General features: G+C 42.0%; 2 protein-coding genes across 3 annotated transcripts; one reads left to right on the top strand and one right to left on the bottom strand.

The window, feature by feature from the left end:
- The first annotated feature begins 165 nt into the window (after positions 1–165).
- On the top strand, positions 166–9,576 carry selenol (selenoprotein L). The gene is made up of 9 exons (XM_060041067.1): positions 166–408; positions 894–972; positions 5,308–5,361; positions 5,632–5,677; positions 5,789–5,916; positions 6,081–6,195; positions 6,305–6,427; positions 6,671–6,808; positions 7,571–9,576. The coding sequence occupies exons 1-9, from the start codon at positions 303–305 to the stop codon at positions 7,688–7,690; spliced, it is 909 nt and encodes a 302-aa protein (XP_059897050.1). The 5' UTR covers positions 166–302; the 3' UTR covers positions 7,691–9,576.
- Positions 8,684–13,314, bottom strand: clec11a (C-type lectin domain containing 11A). Of its 2 annotated transcripts, none has more exons than XM_060041069.1 (5): positions 12,891–13,314; positions 12,107–12,225; positions 11,118–11,225; positions 10,794–10,877; positions 8,684–10,107 (listed from the first exon to the last, which is right to left on the bottom strand). In XM_060041069.1, the coding sequence occupies exons 2-5, from the start codon at positions 12,189–12,191 to the stop codon at positions 9,695–9,697; spliced, it is 690 nt and encodes a 229-aa protein (XP_059897052.1). In that variant the 5' UTR covers positions 12,192–12,225; positions 12,891–13,314; the 3' UTR covers positions 8,684–9,694. The 2 variants fall into 2 exon arrangements, with proteins under 2 accessions (XP_059897052.1, XP_059897051.1); XM_060041068.1 differs by having other exon boundaries at positions 12,111–12,225; positions 12,891–13,309.
- Between the last annotated feature and the right edge of the window lie 1,194 nt (positions 13,315–14,508).

Raw genomic sequence — 14,508 nt, 5'->3', positions numbered from 1 at the left:
CCTTTTATTTCTTCAACTTTTCAGCATTTCTGTACATTTTTTAAAATAGAATACATAACATCAAATCGAATACAATATAAATCAGCGTGGTTTTCTGGCACATTTTCATATTGACCACTGGATGTCACCAAAGTCCCCCTAAAGCACTTGGGCAGATTATCGTATCATGTGGTCTAATGTGATACGCTTTCCTGTTTGCCACATGGTTCCTCCTCGTTCCCACTAGGTTCACAACTCCGAAAGTATTGCTGCTAAGTTGATCTCAACTGAACCACAGTTGACAGTCGTGGTGTGTCGGTACAATGGCTGGTACTGCAGCTGAGGTGGAGGAGTCGTTAACCAACGCCTTGTCTCTTCTCGTTAACTTGGGCAAAGTGATTCTTCAAAATGCAAAGCAGGAAGCGGGAGGTAAGAATTAGAGTGACATTTGAACTGCACATTTGGACAATTCTATAATAATCTACGAACAATCAATGCTTTGTGTGTGGTTGCTCTGGGTAGAAAAGCATATATATGCTATTTATCTGTATTTATAATCTATTAAAGAGAATAATTATTAGGACTATCAGTAATATAAGATTGCAATTGCATTGCCAGCCAAAATACTCTGAATGGATGCATACACAACTTATGTAATGCATACCGTACCATTTAGAATTGTCTTACTATTTAAAATATTTATTTTGATAAAGTATTAATGTAGGCCCCTACAGAATTTGGTATGCTATTTTTACTACAATGGAATAGTGGGACCTGGTCCATTTAAACTTAAAGCCTACTGGTATTCTAGGGATTGAGCAAGACTCTGAAATCCCTGTCATGCTCATTGCCAGCACAATAGCCATATTACAAAAGTCTTAAATCTTACAATGCCCCCATTGTTCTCCCAACAGCTTCCCTGGAACAATTTGTCCCTAATAAGATCACTACGATGTTTGGTTTGATGACCGCCGCAGCTGACTTTTACAACAGGTGGGAATGTGGGTAAAACCTGCATAACATTACAATACAAGATGGTTGTAATGTTGCTTGAGTGTAAATCATTTTCTAGCACACATTACCTAAAATTCCAAGGGGATGTCCAGAGTTTAAAATGAACACCTGCCATTAGCCAAAGGAGGATAGATTTGACCAATGGGCAGGTCAAAGTAAATTCAGGGTTGTTATATCACAATATCTCTAGTTCCCAATTAACTAAACATTCACTTATCCTCCTTCTTTGAATTCTCAGTACATTACAGTGTCAAGAAGTTACATCTTTAACATAACATTTATATTAATGTAGGGCAGTAAAATGTACTTAAATCAACTTGTCACCTTAATATTTGCACTGAGTTCAAACCGACAAAATAAACCACGTGTGCTTATGAGATGAAAATCAAAGAAAACAAATCACTTTACCACAGGGTTTAACATAAGGATATGACAAAGTGTGGTAATAGCATTAGGGCAAAACCATATCTAATAAATAATACAATCCTTAACAAAGCCTTTGTTTGTAAATGGCTCCTTTAAGGCAAGGCAAGGCAACTTTATTTGTATAGCACTTTTCATACACAAGGCACGCTCAAAGTGCTTCACATATAAACATTGTTATACAATAAAATAAAATAATAGTTAAGTAAAAGAAAACATGCAAAGAAACAAGTAAAATAGAAAGTTAAAAAGGCATTTTAGTATTAAAATAGAAAATAATGGCAAAGTTAAAAAAGCTTTTTAGAAAGTGCAATATATTTAAGATTTAGCAGAAAGCTAAAGCAATCATAAAAGTCTTCAGTCTTGTTTTAAAGGTGCTCAGAGTTGGGGCAAGTCTTAAATCCTCAGGGAGTTTATTCCAGCTATTTGTTGCATAGTAACTAGATCCTGCTTTCCCATGTTTCGTGTTTACTCTGGGGATAATTAACAGATTGGTCTCAGAGGATCTTAGTGGTCAAGAAGGCTTATGTAGTGGAAGCATATCAGTAAAATATTTTGGGCCTAAACCATGAAGGGATTTATAGGTTAGCAACATGATTTTGAAATCAATTCTCTGACCTACAGGAAGCCAATGTAACGATTTAAGAATGGGTGTACTGTGTTCAAATTTGGTCAAAATTAGTTCTTTGTTAGAACTCTAGCAGAAGCATTCTGAACAAGCTGAAGCTTCCTCAGGGTTTGTTTTGGGTGACGGAGACCATTCTCCTGACCACGCCAGGAGAATCAAGCTTACTAGTGATAAAGGCATGTACAAGTCTTCGGTGGACATGAGCCCTGTCTTGCTACATTTTTAAGGTGGTAATATGCTGATTCTGTAACTGATTTCATGTGACTATCGAAATGTAAATCTGAATCCATGATAACCCCTAGATTTCTGGCTTTGATTGAGGTTTTCAGGGACAGAGAGTGAACATGTTGGGTTACTTTAAGCCTTTCCGTTTTAGAACCAAATACAATTATCTCTGTTTTGTCCTCATTTAGTTGAAGGAAATTTCGGCACATCCTTTCTTTCACTTGCTCAATGCACTGGCACAGCAGATCTATGGGTCGATAGTCATTTGGTGATAGCGATACATAGATTTGCGTGTCATCAGCATAGCAATGATGGTCAATATTGTTATTTTGCATGATTTGCCATGGGAGCATGTAGATGTTGAATAAAGAGGGTCCTAAGATCAAACCTTGTGGGACTCCACATGGAACGTTGGTTGATTCTGATACAAAGTCGCCAATGGAAACAAAGTAGTTCCTATTTTGTAGGTAGGACCTGAACCAATTTAAGACTGTGCCTGAAAGCCCCACCCAGTTTTCTAACCTGTCCAGAAGTATTGTATGGTCTACAGTTTCGAATGCAGCACTGAAGTCAAGCAGCATTAGTATTGAGGTTTTGCCAGAGTCTATGTTAAGACGGATGTCGTTTACAACTTTAATAAAAGGTCTCAGTGCTGTGCAGGAGTCGAAATCCTGATTGGAAGGTGTCATAGCAACCAGTTGATGCCAGGAAGTGATTAAGTTGCTGGAGGACAACTTTCTCAATGATTTTACTTATGAAGGGTAGATTTGATATTGGTCTGTAGTTGTTAATAATAGAGGCATCTAGGCTCTGCTTTTTTAAAAGGGGTTTAATAACTGCAGTTTTCAAAGCTTTAGGGAAATTGCCTGACTGGAGAGAGTTGTTAACTATCTGCAATATGTCTACTGCTAGGCAGTCGAAAAACATTCATAAAGAGGTTGGTAGGTAAAGTATCAAGGCAACAGGTGGATGGCTTTAGTTGTGTCACAGTTTCCACAAGTGTTTGAGAGTTTATAACATTAAAGCATGCCATCCTTGCCACGTTACTTTTGCCTGAACAGGGTGGTAGTCCAACATTTTTGTTTGAAGTGGAGATATTGATGGCGTGTCTGATGCCTGCAATTTTATCAGTATAAAAAGCTGCAAACTCATTGCATTCCACCTGATCTGGAATGGAGATCCGGTGGAATTTGTGTTGGGGGGTTGGTCAGTCTGTCAACAGTTGCAAATAGGGTTTTTGCATTATTAGTGTTGGTTTTAATGATATTGGAGAAAAATGTTTCTCTAGCACTTTTTAAGTGAATATGAAGTTTTGTTTTACCCCAGATGCGTTCAACCCTCCTGCATTCTTTTTTCAGTGCTGTTCCAGAAGCGGCTTTTATCCAGGGTGCCTTTTGCTTTCCAGAAATCATTTTAACCTTATAAGGTGCAATGACATCTATGACTTTCAAGATTTTCAAATTAAAGTTTTCTACAAGATCATCAGCAGAACATGGGTTGAGAGGTGGTAGCGAGGAGATGGCCTTTTTAAAAAGTACATTAGAATCTTCATTGATATACCGTTTTTTGACAGTATTTGATTTTGTCTGTATGTCGGGAATGAAAGATATGTTAAAGAAAACACAAAAGTGCTCAGACAGGGAAGGATCAGTCACAGAGAGATCAGAAACATTGAGGCCCTTTGTGTTAACCAGGTCTAGAGTGTGCCCCTTACAATGAGTAGCCTCTTTCACATGTTGAGACAGTTCAAATGTGTCCAAAATAGTAAAAAGTTTCTTTGCACACTTGTCATTCAAATCATCAGTATGAAAATTTAAGTCACCAGTTATAACTAGACAGTCAAATTCTGTGGAGATGCTGGAAAATAATTCAGTGAAGTCATCGAATGTGCAGAGTATGTGGCCTGTAAATAATTAATACGAGAACTCTGGGGGAGCATTTCAATACAGCACTACGGTAATCGAATGATGGAAAATCACCAAATAACATCTGTTTCCCCTGAAATACATTTTTAAATACAGCAGCAACCCCTCCAACTCTTTTTCCAGATCTACATGCATCAAAAAAGTTATAGTTGGGAGGAGCTGTCTCTATCAGAACGGTTGCACTGTTATTTTGTTCCAGCCATGTTTCAGTTAAAAACATAAAATCCAGTTTAGAAGTGGTAATAAAATCATTATCTAAGAATGATTTGTTATAAAGAGACCTCACATTAAGTAGAGCCATCCTCCTGATGGTGTTGTTGATAGGCTTTAAGGTTGTTTTTGGTTTGGAGGCAATATATATGAGATTTGTGAGGTTAGCAGTGCGTCTAAGTTTCCCTTTGTTTACTCTCTTAGTGGTTACAGCATGAATGCAAAAGTTGCCATGTTTTGACGTAGGCAACCTCGGGTTCAGCAGATTATGTGAAACTTCCTTTATACTGTGTCTACGGCTGAACCCTTTTGTCTCAGTAATACTCAGGACTACTATCCGTACAGGGTGTAACACCCAGGGATAACACCCAAGTGGAGGGCAGCGCCCTCCACTTGGGTGTTATCAGCCTGTGGCCATGACGTGGCGATGATATCATTGACACAGATGCAAGTTTGATGCCAACATTTTCCAGGTTCTTAAATTCAGCTCGAAAATCGAAACCATGAAACTACATTGAAGCAGCGTTTAATGTTTGGCTTTAATTGTGACAATACTTAGAGAAATAAAATTAGGTTATTGAATATTATAGAGAGATAACACCCTGGTCACCACGCACCCTTGGGCCAGCTCTGATCTAAACTTGAGATAAGGAGCTTCTTTCAGAGGGCTTTCAGGAGGTGTAATAAAATACACCTGTAATTTCCTTGGAATAGGGCACAGAGTAGACTTTTATCCTGTTTTATCCTGTTTCAAACACGTAGGCAAGATATTACTTATACTTCCTTTAAACCTCTGTTATTTTTGTAGTAGTAAGTGCAGGGCCTTTGCATCCTCAAACTATTACCCTCTTGCTCTCGTGCCGTCAAGTGTGCCATTGTTGGTTTTGTGTTTCTGCCCGGCAGGATTGGGGTGACAAAGAAGAGTGATGCAGAGTCTGCATGGGCAAAGTCTTACCAGTAAGTGGGATTTAAAGTGGACCGAATTAAAAGATACATAGAGAGAAAGAGATACGGATGGATTGACTCGTCGTCGATGGGTGCGTTTTATTTGGATTTTAATGGATTAAAATGAAACATACTGCAAGTTTAGTCCAGCCAAAATAAACATACATTATGCATCCACTTTTTCTTTTGTTCCCCCAAGTGACATTTTGAAAATATTTCAAAAATCTCTCTCTCTCTCTCTCTTTCTCTTTCTCTTTCTCTTTCTCTTCCCCCCCCCCCTAGCCAAGCAGCTGTGAGAGAAGGAGTTGAAAACCTTCTACAGTTGGAGGTTGGTTCATTACATTTTCATGCAATCTTTTGTTTTCCTCTCTCTTCATAGCTGCCATATCAAATTTCTCAACTGTCCTTCTTGTGTGTGTGTGTGTTTATGTGTGTGTAGAACGAGTGGGACTCTTTTGCGGTGAGTTTGGATGAAGGTTTGAGGCCAGCCGAGACGCAGGGGCCTAAAGGTTCCACGGCAGACTGGCTTCCCGGTGACCTGGCCCTCGTGGACGCACGCACCACAGAGTACGACACACACACACACACACACACACACACACACACACACACACACACACACACACACACACACACACACACACACACACACACACACACACACACACACACACACACACACACACACTCTCTCTCTCATTGGATATCGTGTGCTTGTGTGTGTGTTAAAGAGCTGTGACTCTGGGCCAGTACCTTGGTAAAGGACAGAGCCTCCTCCTGGTTCTGATCCGATACTTGGGATGACTACCGTGACGAGACCACGCAGCCGAGCTCGAAGCAAACCAGGTCGGTTATGTTTTGTCCTCTGCACTGCCTGTTTGGGAAAGTGCATTTAATGCATGTCAAGAGTAACAAATATTATTGTGTATGTGTGTGTGTGTGTGTGTGCCTGTAGGCCCTCCTGGGAGCTCGTTCGGCGCGGGTCTTATTGGTCTCTTATGGTAGTGTCGAGGGGGCCAGGCTGTGGTTGGAACAGACTGGATGCACATTCCCTATGCTGTTGGACCCACAGAGAACGGTGTGCACGAGAGACTGCCCATGTGTGTGTGTGTGTGTTCTACTTAGCTTATATGTGTGTACTGTGTAAGTGTGTGTGTGTGAATGTGTCTACTTCTTTAAGGAACAGTTAATAGATGAGTAATAATGTAATACGTAGTTATACACATGTCATACATTTGTCCCAGATCTGCAGGACGATATATGTGTGGGTTTGGTTATTGATTATCTCACTTGGTATTAATGCATGTGTCATTTGTCCCAGATCTACAGGGCCTTTGGGCTTGGCTCATCCTACGCCAAGGTCCTGAAGTTCGATTTCCTGATGCAGGTGGCCGAGTGCAAAGTCGCGGGCCGTGAAATACCCGACGTCCCCCACAGCCTGCTGGGAGACATCTGGCAGGTGAGGCGCTGGAACCATACCCCTCCCCAAGCATTTGTTAGGCCAAAAGGTGGCCTCTATGAATGTATGTGTGCGCCTAACATGCACCATGTAAGCCTTCCCATGAGCAGACTCTAGTGTTTTGAGTTGTAGTTAATACCGTCGTCGGAAAATGTTGACGCTTCTGAATGACGTCAAGCCGAGGCTAATGTCAAACCAGGACAAATAAATACCTTCCAGCCAGAGGACCTCTCTCTCCCTGGACATCCAGTCCTTCTCAGCATTGAATGCCTTGCTGTAGGGCTGTGCAAATAATTTGATCATGATTTTTTGGTCAAACGATCTCCAAAGGAATATAATCGAGTTGGACTTTTCTAAGTATATTTGTGTACTTCATTAGATGTTTTATAGAAATTGCAGAACAGCTGGATACATATTTGTGAATTATTTTTGATTTGAACATTTTCAATATGAACATTTTTTGTATTTTATTAAGGGAAATGTCTAAGTTCTCAGTCACAAAGTGTTTTTTTGAGAGAGATGCTGAATATATGCATCATGATTTCAAACTCAAAAATAATCGTTTGAATAATGAAATCCATAATAACATGATTTCAATATTTACCAAAATAATCGTGATTATGATATTTTCCGTAATCGGTGAGCCTTGACCTTGCTGTGCATTTATCGCTGCTTTGGGGACGCTTTCCTCTCCTTGTCTCGGGTTAATGCCCTGATCGTTGGTGGACACCTTTCAAATGTCATCTCAATGTATGTTTTCAGATGGGGGGAGACTTTTTGCTGGACCAGGAGGGTAAAGTGCTCCTCTCCCACCCCTCTCAGCACCCCCTGGACCGGCCAGCTATGGCAGACCTCCTGGCGGCCATGCCTGGGAAACCATAGCTAGGGAAACACAACGCCGGCGGGAGACACCGGTGGGGACGCGGCACTGAGACTCCGACGGGTGGAGCGGCTCTCCTCGGCTCACGTTGATGACGTCACGCTCTCACACTCATGAAAACCATGAAGAGGCGTGGCTGACAGCCTGTGAGTGGAGGAAAAGATGGCCGCACTACCTCTGTGGTAGTGTCAGTGCTTTGGAATAGTCCTACTAATTTGCCCCCCGGACTCTCATTTAATATATTTTTTTTTTTAATTTCCTTTTGATAAAGGAAAAATGGTTAGGGTTAGTATTTTAGTAGTAAGTAACAATTATAAATGAATTACAGGTGTTATTGGGATGTTTACTGAAGGTGTGAACTCTAGCTTTCTGCCAAGGGAGGAATTTCTAACAATGAACACTTATTTGGCAGATCCTATTGGTTTACAGAAGTCCACAGGTATCAGATTATATATGCAATTGAGTAACCCATGAAGGAATGTCATGAAGGAAACTGTATTTTAGCAGTTTTGCAGACGAGCATATCAACCATAAATTCTCAATGATGTCGGGCAGGGTGAAGTACATATTTTAATCATACTTGATTCAAAAGAATGGAATAGTTGCTGGAGATCACTGTGATTTTAAACCTAGCTCTAACTGTAACGACATCACTGTGAATTTAAACCTAACTATAATGTAATCACTGCAGTCGTCCCCCTTGTTCAGGATGATAAGAAGTCTAAAGATCCACTGCCCCAAACGACTGGGCTGTTTTGAAAGGAAAAGGCACTTCACTTCCTGACACTTAAACCAAATTACCCTATCCTTATCCACACATCCACCTAACCTCATTTAACTCTGGGAGAAAAGGCTGCAGTGGAAATGACATGTATTGTGGGTTTAAGTTTGGCCTTGTAATAGTCAGTTGAATTTTATTGAAATGGCAAGGTATTTTGTCAAAAAAAAAAAAAAAACATCTTTGTGAAATTGATGGCAATAGAATCAAGAAACGTAAACAGTCTTTAACACAGTGCATTCCCAAACAATATATGTTAAGTCTTTGATGTTATGCATTATGCATGCATTATGACAGCAAATCAATAATTGTAACAATGTTTTCCATATAATGAGTAACTCGCTAAATCAAAATATGAACAGATTAGTGATTTCACTGCATTCTCATGATAATCACTTAGCACCATTAAAGTCCATGAAATGTTTGTATCTATTTGTATTCATGTATCTTATGTTCTTGCTAAAGCATTTATGCTTATGTCACCTTTTATGAGTAAACCAAGTGATATATTTATATATTTTAATCATTTAAAATTGAAAACAATTAAAAAAATTATGAAAGTTTAGACCTGACTTTATTTCTGCTTAGCTATATTAGCAGTTTCCTTTTGGTTTAACCTTGAAATGGTCTAAACCTTAAAAAACTAATTAACAGTAGAGGGCAGCAACCACACAAATGTGGAATCCTGGGTTATTGCTCTTCATAAAAGTAAAATCTTAAGAGTTATTGTGGACCAGACTATTTCCTGACACAATTTTATTCAAATTGGGAATGTTCATTTAACTTCATTAAAAAAAGTTAAGAGTGCAGGTTTTAACATTGTGCATGATTTTAAGCTACAGATTTAATAACAACACTCTAGCATTGTGCCCATATGATACTGATGATGTCATTTTAACAATATACTGCATACATAGAGGGTGTAGAAGAATAATGTTGGGACAGAGCCTTGATTAATATTAATGTCAAAAGGCCTCTTGAAATGTTATTTTAAAACTTTTGAAGATATGGGTAGCTCATTTCATATTTAATATGTGCATTGTAACACAACACCAAACTTAATTTATGTATTTATTTGATGTGATGTTATGATATTTCTATCTCAAAAAGTCAATCATAAAAAGCAAACCTCCTATTTAAACAACCACCAACATTCTTGCTTCCTCAGGGGCCACAACACTTGGATCAAGTAAAACACGTAAAATGGTGATACACGGTCCCTCCTACTCTAAAGGGCCACCCTGTCGTCGAACTCGCAGAGGTAGCCCATGTTGCGGTCGCAGTAATGGTCCCACCAGTCACCGTCGTCCGATGACATCGCCACGCAGTTCTCCCGCCTGCCGCCGTCCGGCTGGCTTGACAGGAAGTGTTTGCGCCACTGGAAGTAGGAGACGCGCGTGCCGTCGTCGAACAGGTACATGCCCTCCGAGAGCAGGTCGTTGACGCCCAGCCACACGGGCCAGTTCCCGGTCTGGTAGAAGGCCTTTACGTAGTCTGCCACCGCCTCCTGCTCCCTGCGGTCGCGGGGCATGGCCAGGCGGCCACCGCGCTCCATGCACTTGCGTGACGCCCCCGCATAGTCCTCAAAGTTTCTGTAGACCAGGTAACACTTGTAGCCCACCCGGCGCCCTTTCTGGCATCCTGAAGTGTATGGGGGTAGAAGAGGGCAAAACGTGACCTACGATTGAACCCAATGTCCTCTTATGCTAGAGTGTGTAGTTTCACACTCCAGCAAAACGTCCACTGAGAGAGAGCCAACAACCCCAAACGGGTATCGCACACCGGTATTTTTGTTGGTGTTTGTTGAGGCAGTATCCTGAAGGGCCAGATGGTTTGTTACACAGAACCATATGGGAAGTTGTCTTTGAAAACACTTTGGAAAAGGGCAGGCACACACACGCAGAATACTAAGTAGGGTGTTTGATTAACCATCTCTTTGTCTGTCTATCTCTGTCTATCACGTGGATCAAGAGTTCCTCAGAGGACATTGATTGATCTGAACCACTGTGGTTCGGTCACAAGCGCATAACTTGAAGCCTGGCAAGATGGAATCTCGCATGATTGTGATCTCAAGGATTCAGTTGCCTTGGTAACTGTGCTAGCGCCTTTAGACAGGATGTCTTTAAGTGTTGTGGTTAATTCACACATCAAGGATACCACCACAGACCACAGCATGTCTATGTCCATCCCTATTATCCATTCTGAAGCCTATATCATTTCAGAACCAATAATGCATATTTTGTAGCCTGGGTTTTAAACACATTCTGTAGAACCATGAAACAGAAGAGACATGTGCGTACATTTAATTTGCATTTAATTTCCCGTACCTTCCAGTCGCCCCATCTCCTTACGATTGTCTTTGCTGTACTTGTCCAGATCATGGATGATGTCCTCCAGCTCTACTACTTTGCCTGTAGCGAATCAAAAGCGAGTAAGCAGTATGACAGGGTTAGCCTAACATGTGAACAAGAACATGTGGATGTCATATATTCATTGATTGGTGGTGAGGTATAAGATTGGTGGTGTCATTGGTGGTGTCATTATGCCATTGCAATTCTACAAGTAAAGAAGGACTACATACTTGATGGCTCTTGTGAGTTTGTTGACACCAGGTCACAAATGGAACTAAAGGTAAGTGAGAACCATCTTACCATCTATCCGGGATAAGCGGTCCCCCATCTGGGAGACTTTGACGTCCAGGGTGTAGTGGCCAACATTCAACTTATGAATAGCCTGGTCCATGTCTGCCAGTCTGGACACTGCGGGTGGACAACACAATAGAATGTGTTGTGACAATGTAAGAATGCAGGAAAACACAACACCAAGTGAGCATAGATCAACAAGAAAACAGCTTTTTACTGGCGGCATTAACTGCTTAGGTTCGTCTGATTTGCGGTCAATGTTCTGAAGATGCCACGCAGACTTTGGGACGGGTTCATCTGTAAGCATTATACAGTACATCAGGCCTATTCAACTAGCGGCCCGTGGGCCAAATGCGGCCCCTCTTAACTTTTTTTCTGGCCCGCAAGAGGTTGCATGCAAAAAATAAATAAAATAAAGGAGAAACATTGTTGCATGCAAATCAGGTTTCTGTGTGTAGCCGGTGATACTAGCCAGTATCAGTACCCCACAATCAGGAACTGGCATCACTTATTCTGACAAAGTTTGGCTCAACCGATACGTCTGAGTCTAGTTTTTCTCATATGAATGCCATCAGAACAAGGGCACGTTGCTCCATGACCTATGAGAAGCTGCATGAGTGTCTCAGGATGAGCCAAACTAGGCAAACAAGGCAGTGCAATCTTTCTCACTGACTCAGTGGCTCAAAATGTCTCATATGTACAGTAGTTCTGTTTTGTGATGATTCAAACAACAATGTTGAATTCTAAATACGTGTCCAAAATATGTGAGAACAAAATCTTTTATAATGATACGATTAAAAGTGAAGAAGGAAGGAATGCTTCTGACAAGTTTATTCCATGTAGTAGTAATATATATATTAAGTAACCCTACTTTAAGTACGATTTATTTGTAGCGATTCATTCACGTAGTTTTACTCTGTGTGGCCCATGAACCCCCGGTGGTTTTCCTTTCCGGCCCACTTGTTAAGGAGGTTGAATAGCCCTGCAGTACATGTTACCTACAGATGTAGTTGTATGTGTTCTCAAAGTCCGACAACTGGCTGGTGGGCTCGGGTTCTGGCTCTGGAAGCTGATCAGGAACATCACCTCTTGCCTTTTTCATCGCCGCCACAGATTGCTAACACACACGCGCGCACGCACGCACGCACGCACGCACGCACGCACGCACGCACGCACGCACGCACGCACGCACGCACGCACACACACACACACACACACACACACACACACACACACACACACACACACACACACACACACACACACACACACACACACACACACACACACACACACACACACACACAAATTAATCAAGTGTATGCGGATTCATAGACAGCTTGTCTAAAACCAGCGCCCATATAGTAGCCCTGCAGAAACAACTTTATTACATTAACATAATGTAACATTTACACAGCCCGTGCAGTAAACCAGTTATATTGGTTGTGCCTGCATTGTCTAAAGATATTGCAGGTCAACCTACAAAAATGTCTTTGTTCAAACTGCCAATCTGCATGTGACAATAGGCTTCTCCGTCATTGCTGCTGCCTTTTGCCATTGGGTGTGGACTTTTGTCAATGACACATACAGACACACACACACACACAGGCATACACACACAGACACACAAGCACACACACAAACACACACACACACACACACACACACACACACACACACACACACACACACACACACACACACACACACACACACACACACACACACACACAGACACAGGCATACACAAAGAGACATGCACATGAGTGGTAAAGTTCTCACCTGCGTTGGTGGAGCACAAAAACCCAGAGAACACAGACACAACATAACGACAACGGAGAACTGAGGTCCCATTTTCTTCTTTCTTCTTGAACGCCCTCGATTTTCCTTGAAACACACTCCACCACGGACTCTTCCCCAACCTCCCTCTCCCTCTGGTTCTCTCTCTCTCTCTTGGAAAAAGTCTGGTTCCTTTTCTTTCAAGCCTCAGAGACACGCGTCAGGGGTGAGTGTAAGAATCTGGAATGTGCCATTAGAAATAAATGTTCCGAGCCAAAAGATCTTTAAAAAATAAAATATAGTGGTCAAAACATCCTCGCTGATGCAGTATTGACCTACAGTTTGGTTCTGAGACTTTCATGCTTTGAGTTTGGTCCGCACTCCTTTTAGAACGCCTCATGTCCCAAAGACAAACAACAGGAAAGGCCTTTGTTTGTGATCCCACCTCCCGTTTCCACAATTTATGTGACTTTACAAACACTCACACGCTCACACTCACACACACACACATTGGGCCCAGCATTTCTACCACACAAGTTGGTACGGTACAACCAGGCCTTTTAATCCACACCAGTATGGTCAAACTTAAGAATGACTATCAATGCACTCTTCTCACACTCGCTTAAGAAATTCAGGAAACACAAATAAACAAACAGGAGAGCGGGCCCTTCTGCAGTGAATGTGCAGCAGGATTACCATAAAGCTTTGGGTTTTTTGGACCAATGCCCTGTGACCGTGGCTGGAAGCTGGCTCACATGAGGCCAACGGCACAGGAGGTATGCCAGTTAAAATGCAACAAGAATCTCTCGCAAGTTTGGATTCCTTACTTCTCAAAAGAGCCCATTGAAACAGGTTTCTCCTTGGAATCTGGACCGTGGCCTTGTTAAGACTGGGTGGGGTGAGGGGAGCAGGACACAACATTGACCGCATGGAATTGCGCACTTTTTCCCCCTGAAGGGCTGCGCCGTCTTGGACACAGTTTCCGACATTCCGGTCCGTTTCGGACATCATTTGGGTTGGTGTGAGAATTGGAGATTTCTCAAACTTAAATATTATTGCGCTGGGTAACAGGGATGTGAATGTGCAGCAAGCCTTGATAGAGAATACGCAATCCTCCTAGTTTTCTTAGCTCTCATGTTTGAGCAGAGGGCTCAGACAAAGTCGCTTTTGATTAAAAGCGTCTCCTATATACCCTTAATATAAATACACTGGGACCACAGAACATCTGTATCTGTAAACATCCACCTTTGGTTTGTCTACTACTTTACCATGCTGCAAAGTGGTATGAAGGGAAGGCTTAGGAATCGAGCCCAGCTGAGCGAAGGGTGGGACAGCGAGGTGGGTGTGCTCAGGCCTGGTACCGCGACACAGGGCGTCCTCTGGGACGGCACAGCTGTGGTCTTGCCTCGGGACATCCTCCTCTCCACTTCTCCTTACTTTCCGACGTGCCATTCTTTTTTGTTTTGGGATGTCCTAGGATGTATTATGGGCAACCTTGTTGCCATGGAGACAGTCCCATTTCCACCTTGTTTTCCACCACAGCAGCAGTGACGACTTCTGAGGTCACGACTGCTGCCTATTTTCAGGTTTTTGGTGGTGTTGTTGAGGGGGGGGGGGGGTG

This window comes from Gadus macrocephalus, chromosome 21, assembly GCF_031168955.1.
Source record: "Gadus macrocephalus chromosome 21, ASM3116895v1".
Taxonomy (NCBI): domain Eukaryota; kingdom Metazoa; phylum Chordata; class Actinopteri; order Gadiformes; family Gadidae; genus Gadus; species Gadus macrocephalus.
This window is presented reverse-complemented; position numbering and strand designations above follow the sequence as displayed.

Excerpts from the sequence above, each read along its gene's own strand:
- clec11a (XM_060041068.1), bottom strand. The coding sequence starts at position 12,962 with ATGGGACCTCAGTTCTCCGTTGTCGTTATGTTGTGTCTGTGTTCTCTG. Across the intron at positions 11,226-12,110 it reads GAACACATACAACTACATCT|TGTCCAGACTGGCAGACATG; the intron begins GTAGGTAACATG and ends GTCCACCCGCAG. Across the intron at positions 10,108-10,793 it reads GGAGATGGGGCGACTGGAAG|GATGCCAGAAAGGGCGCCGG; the intron begins GTACGGGAAATT and ends CATACACTTCAG.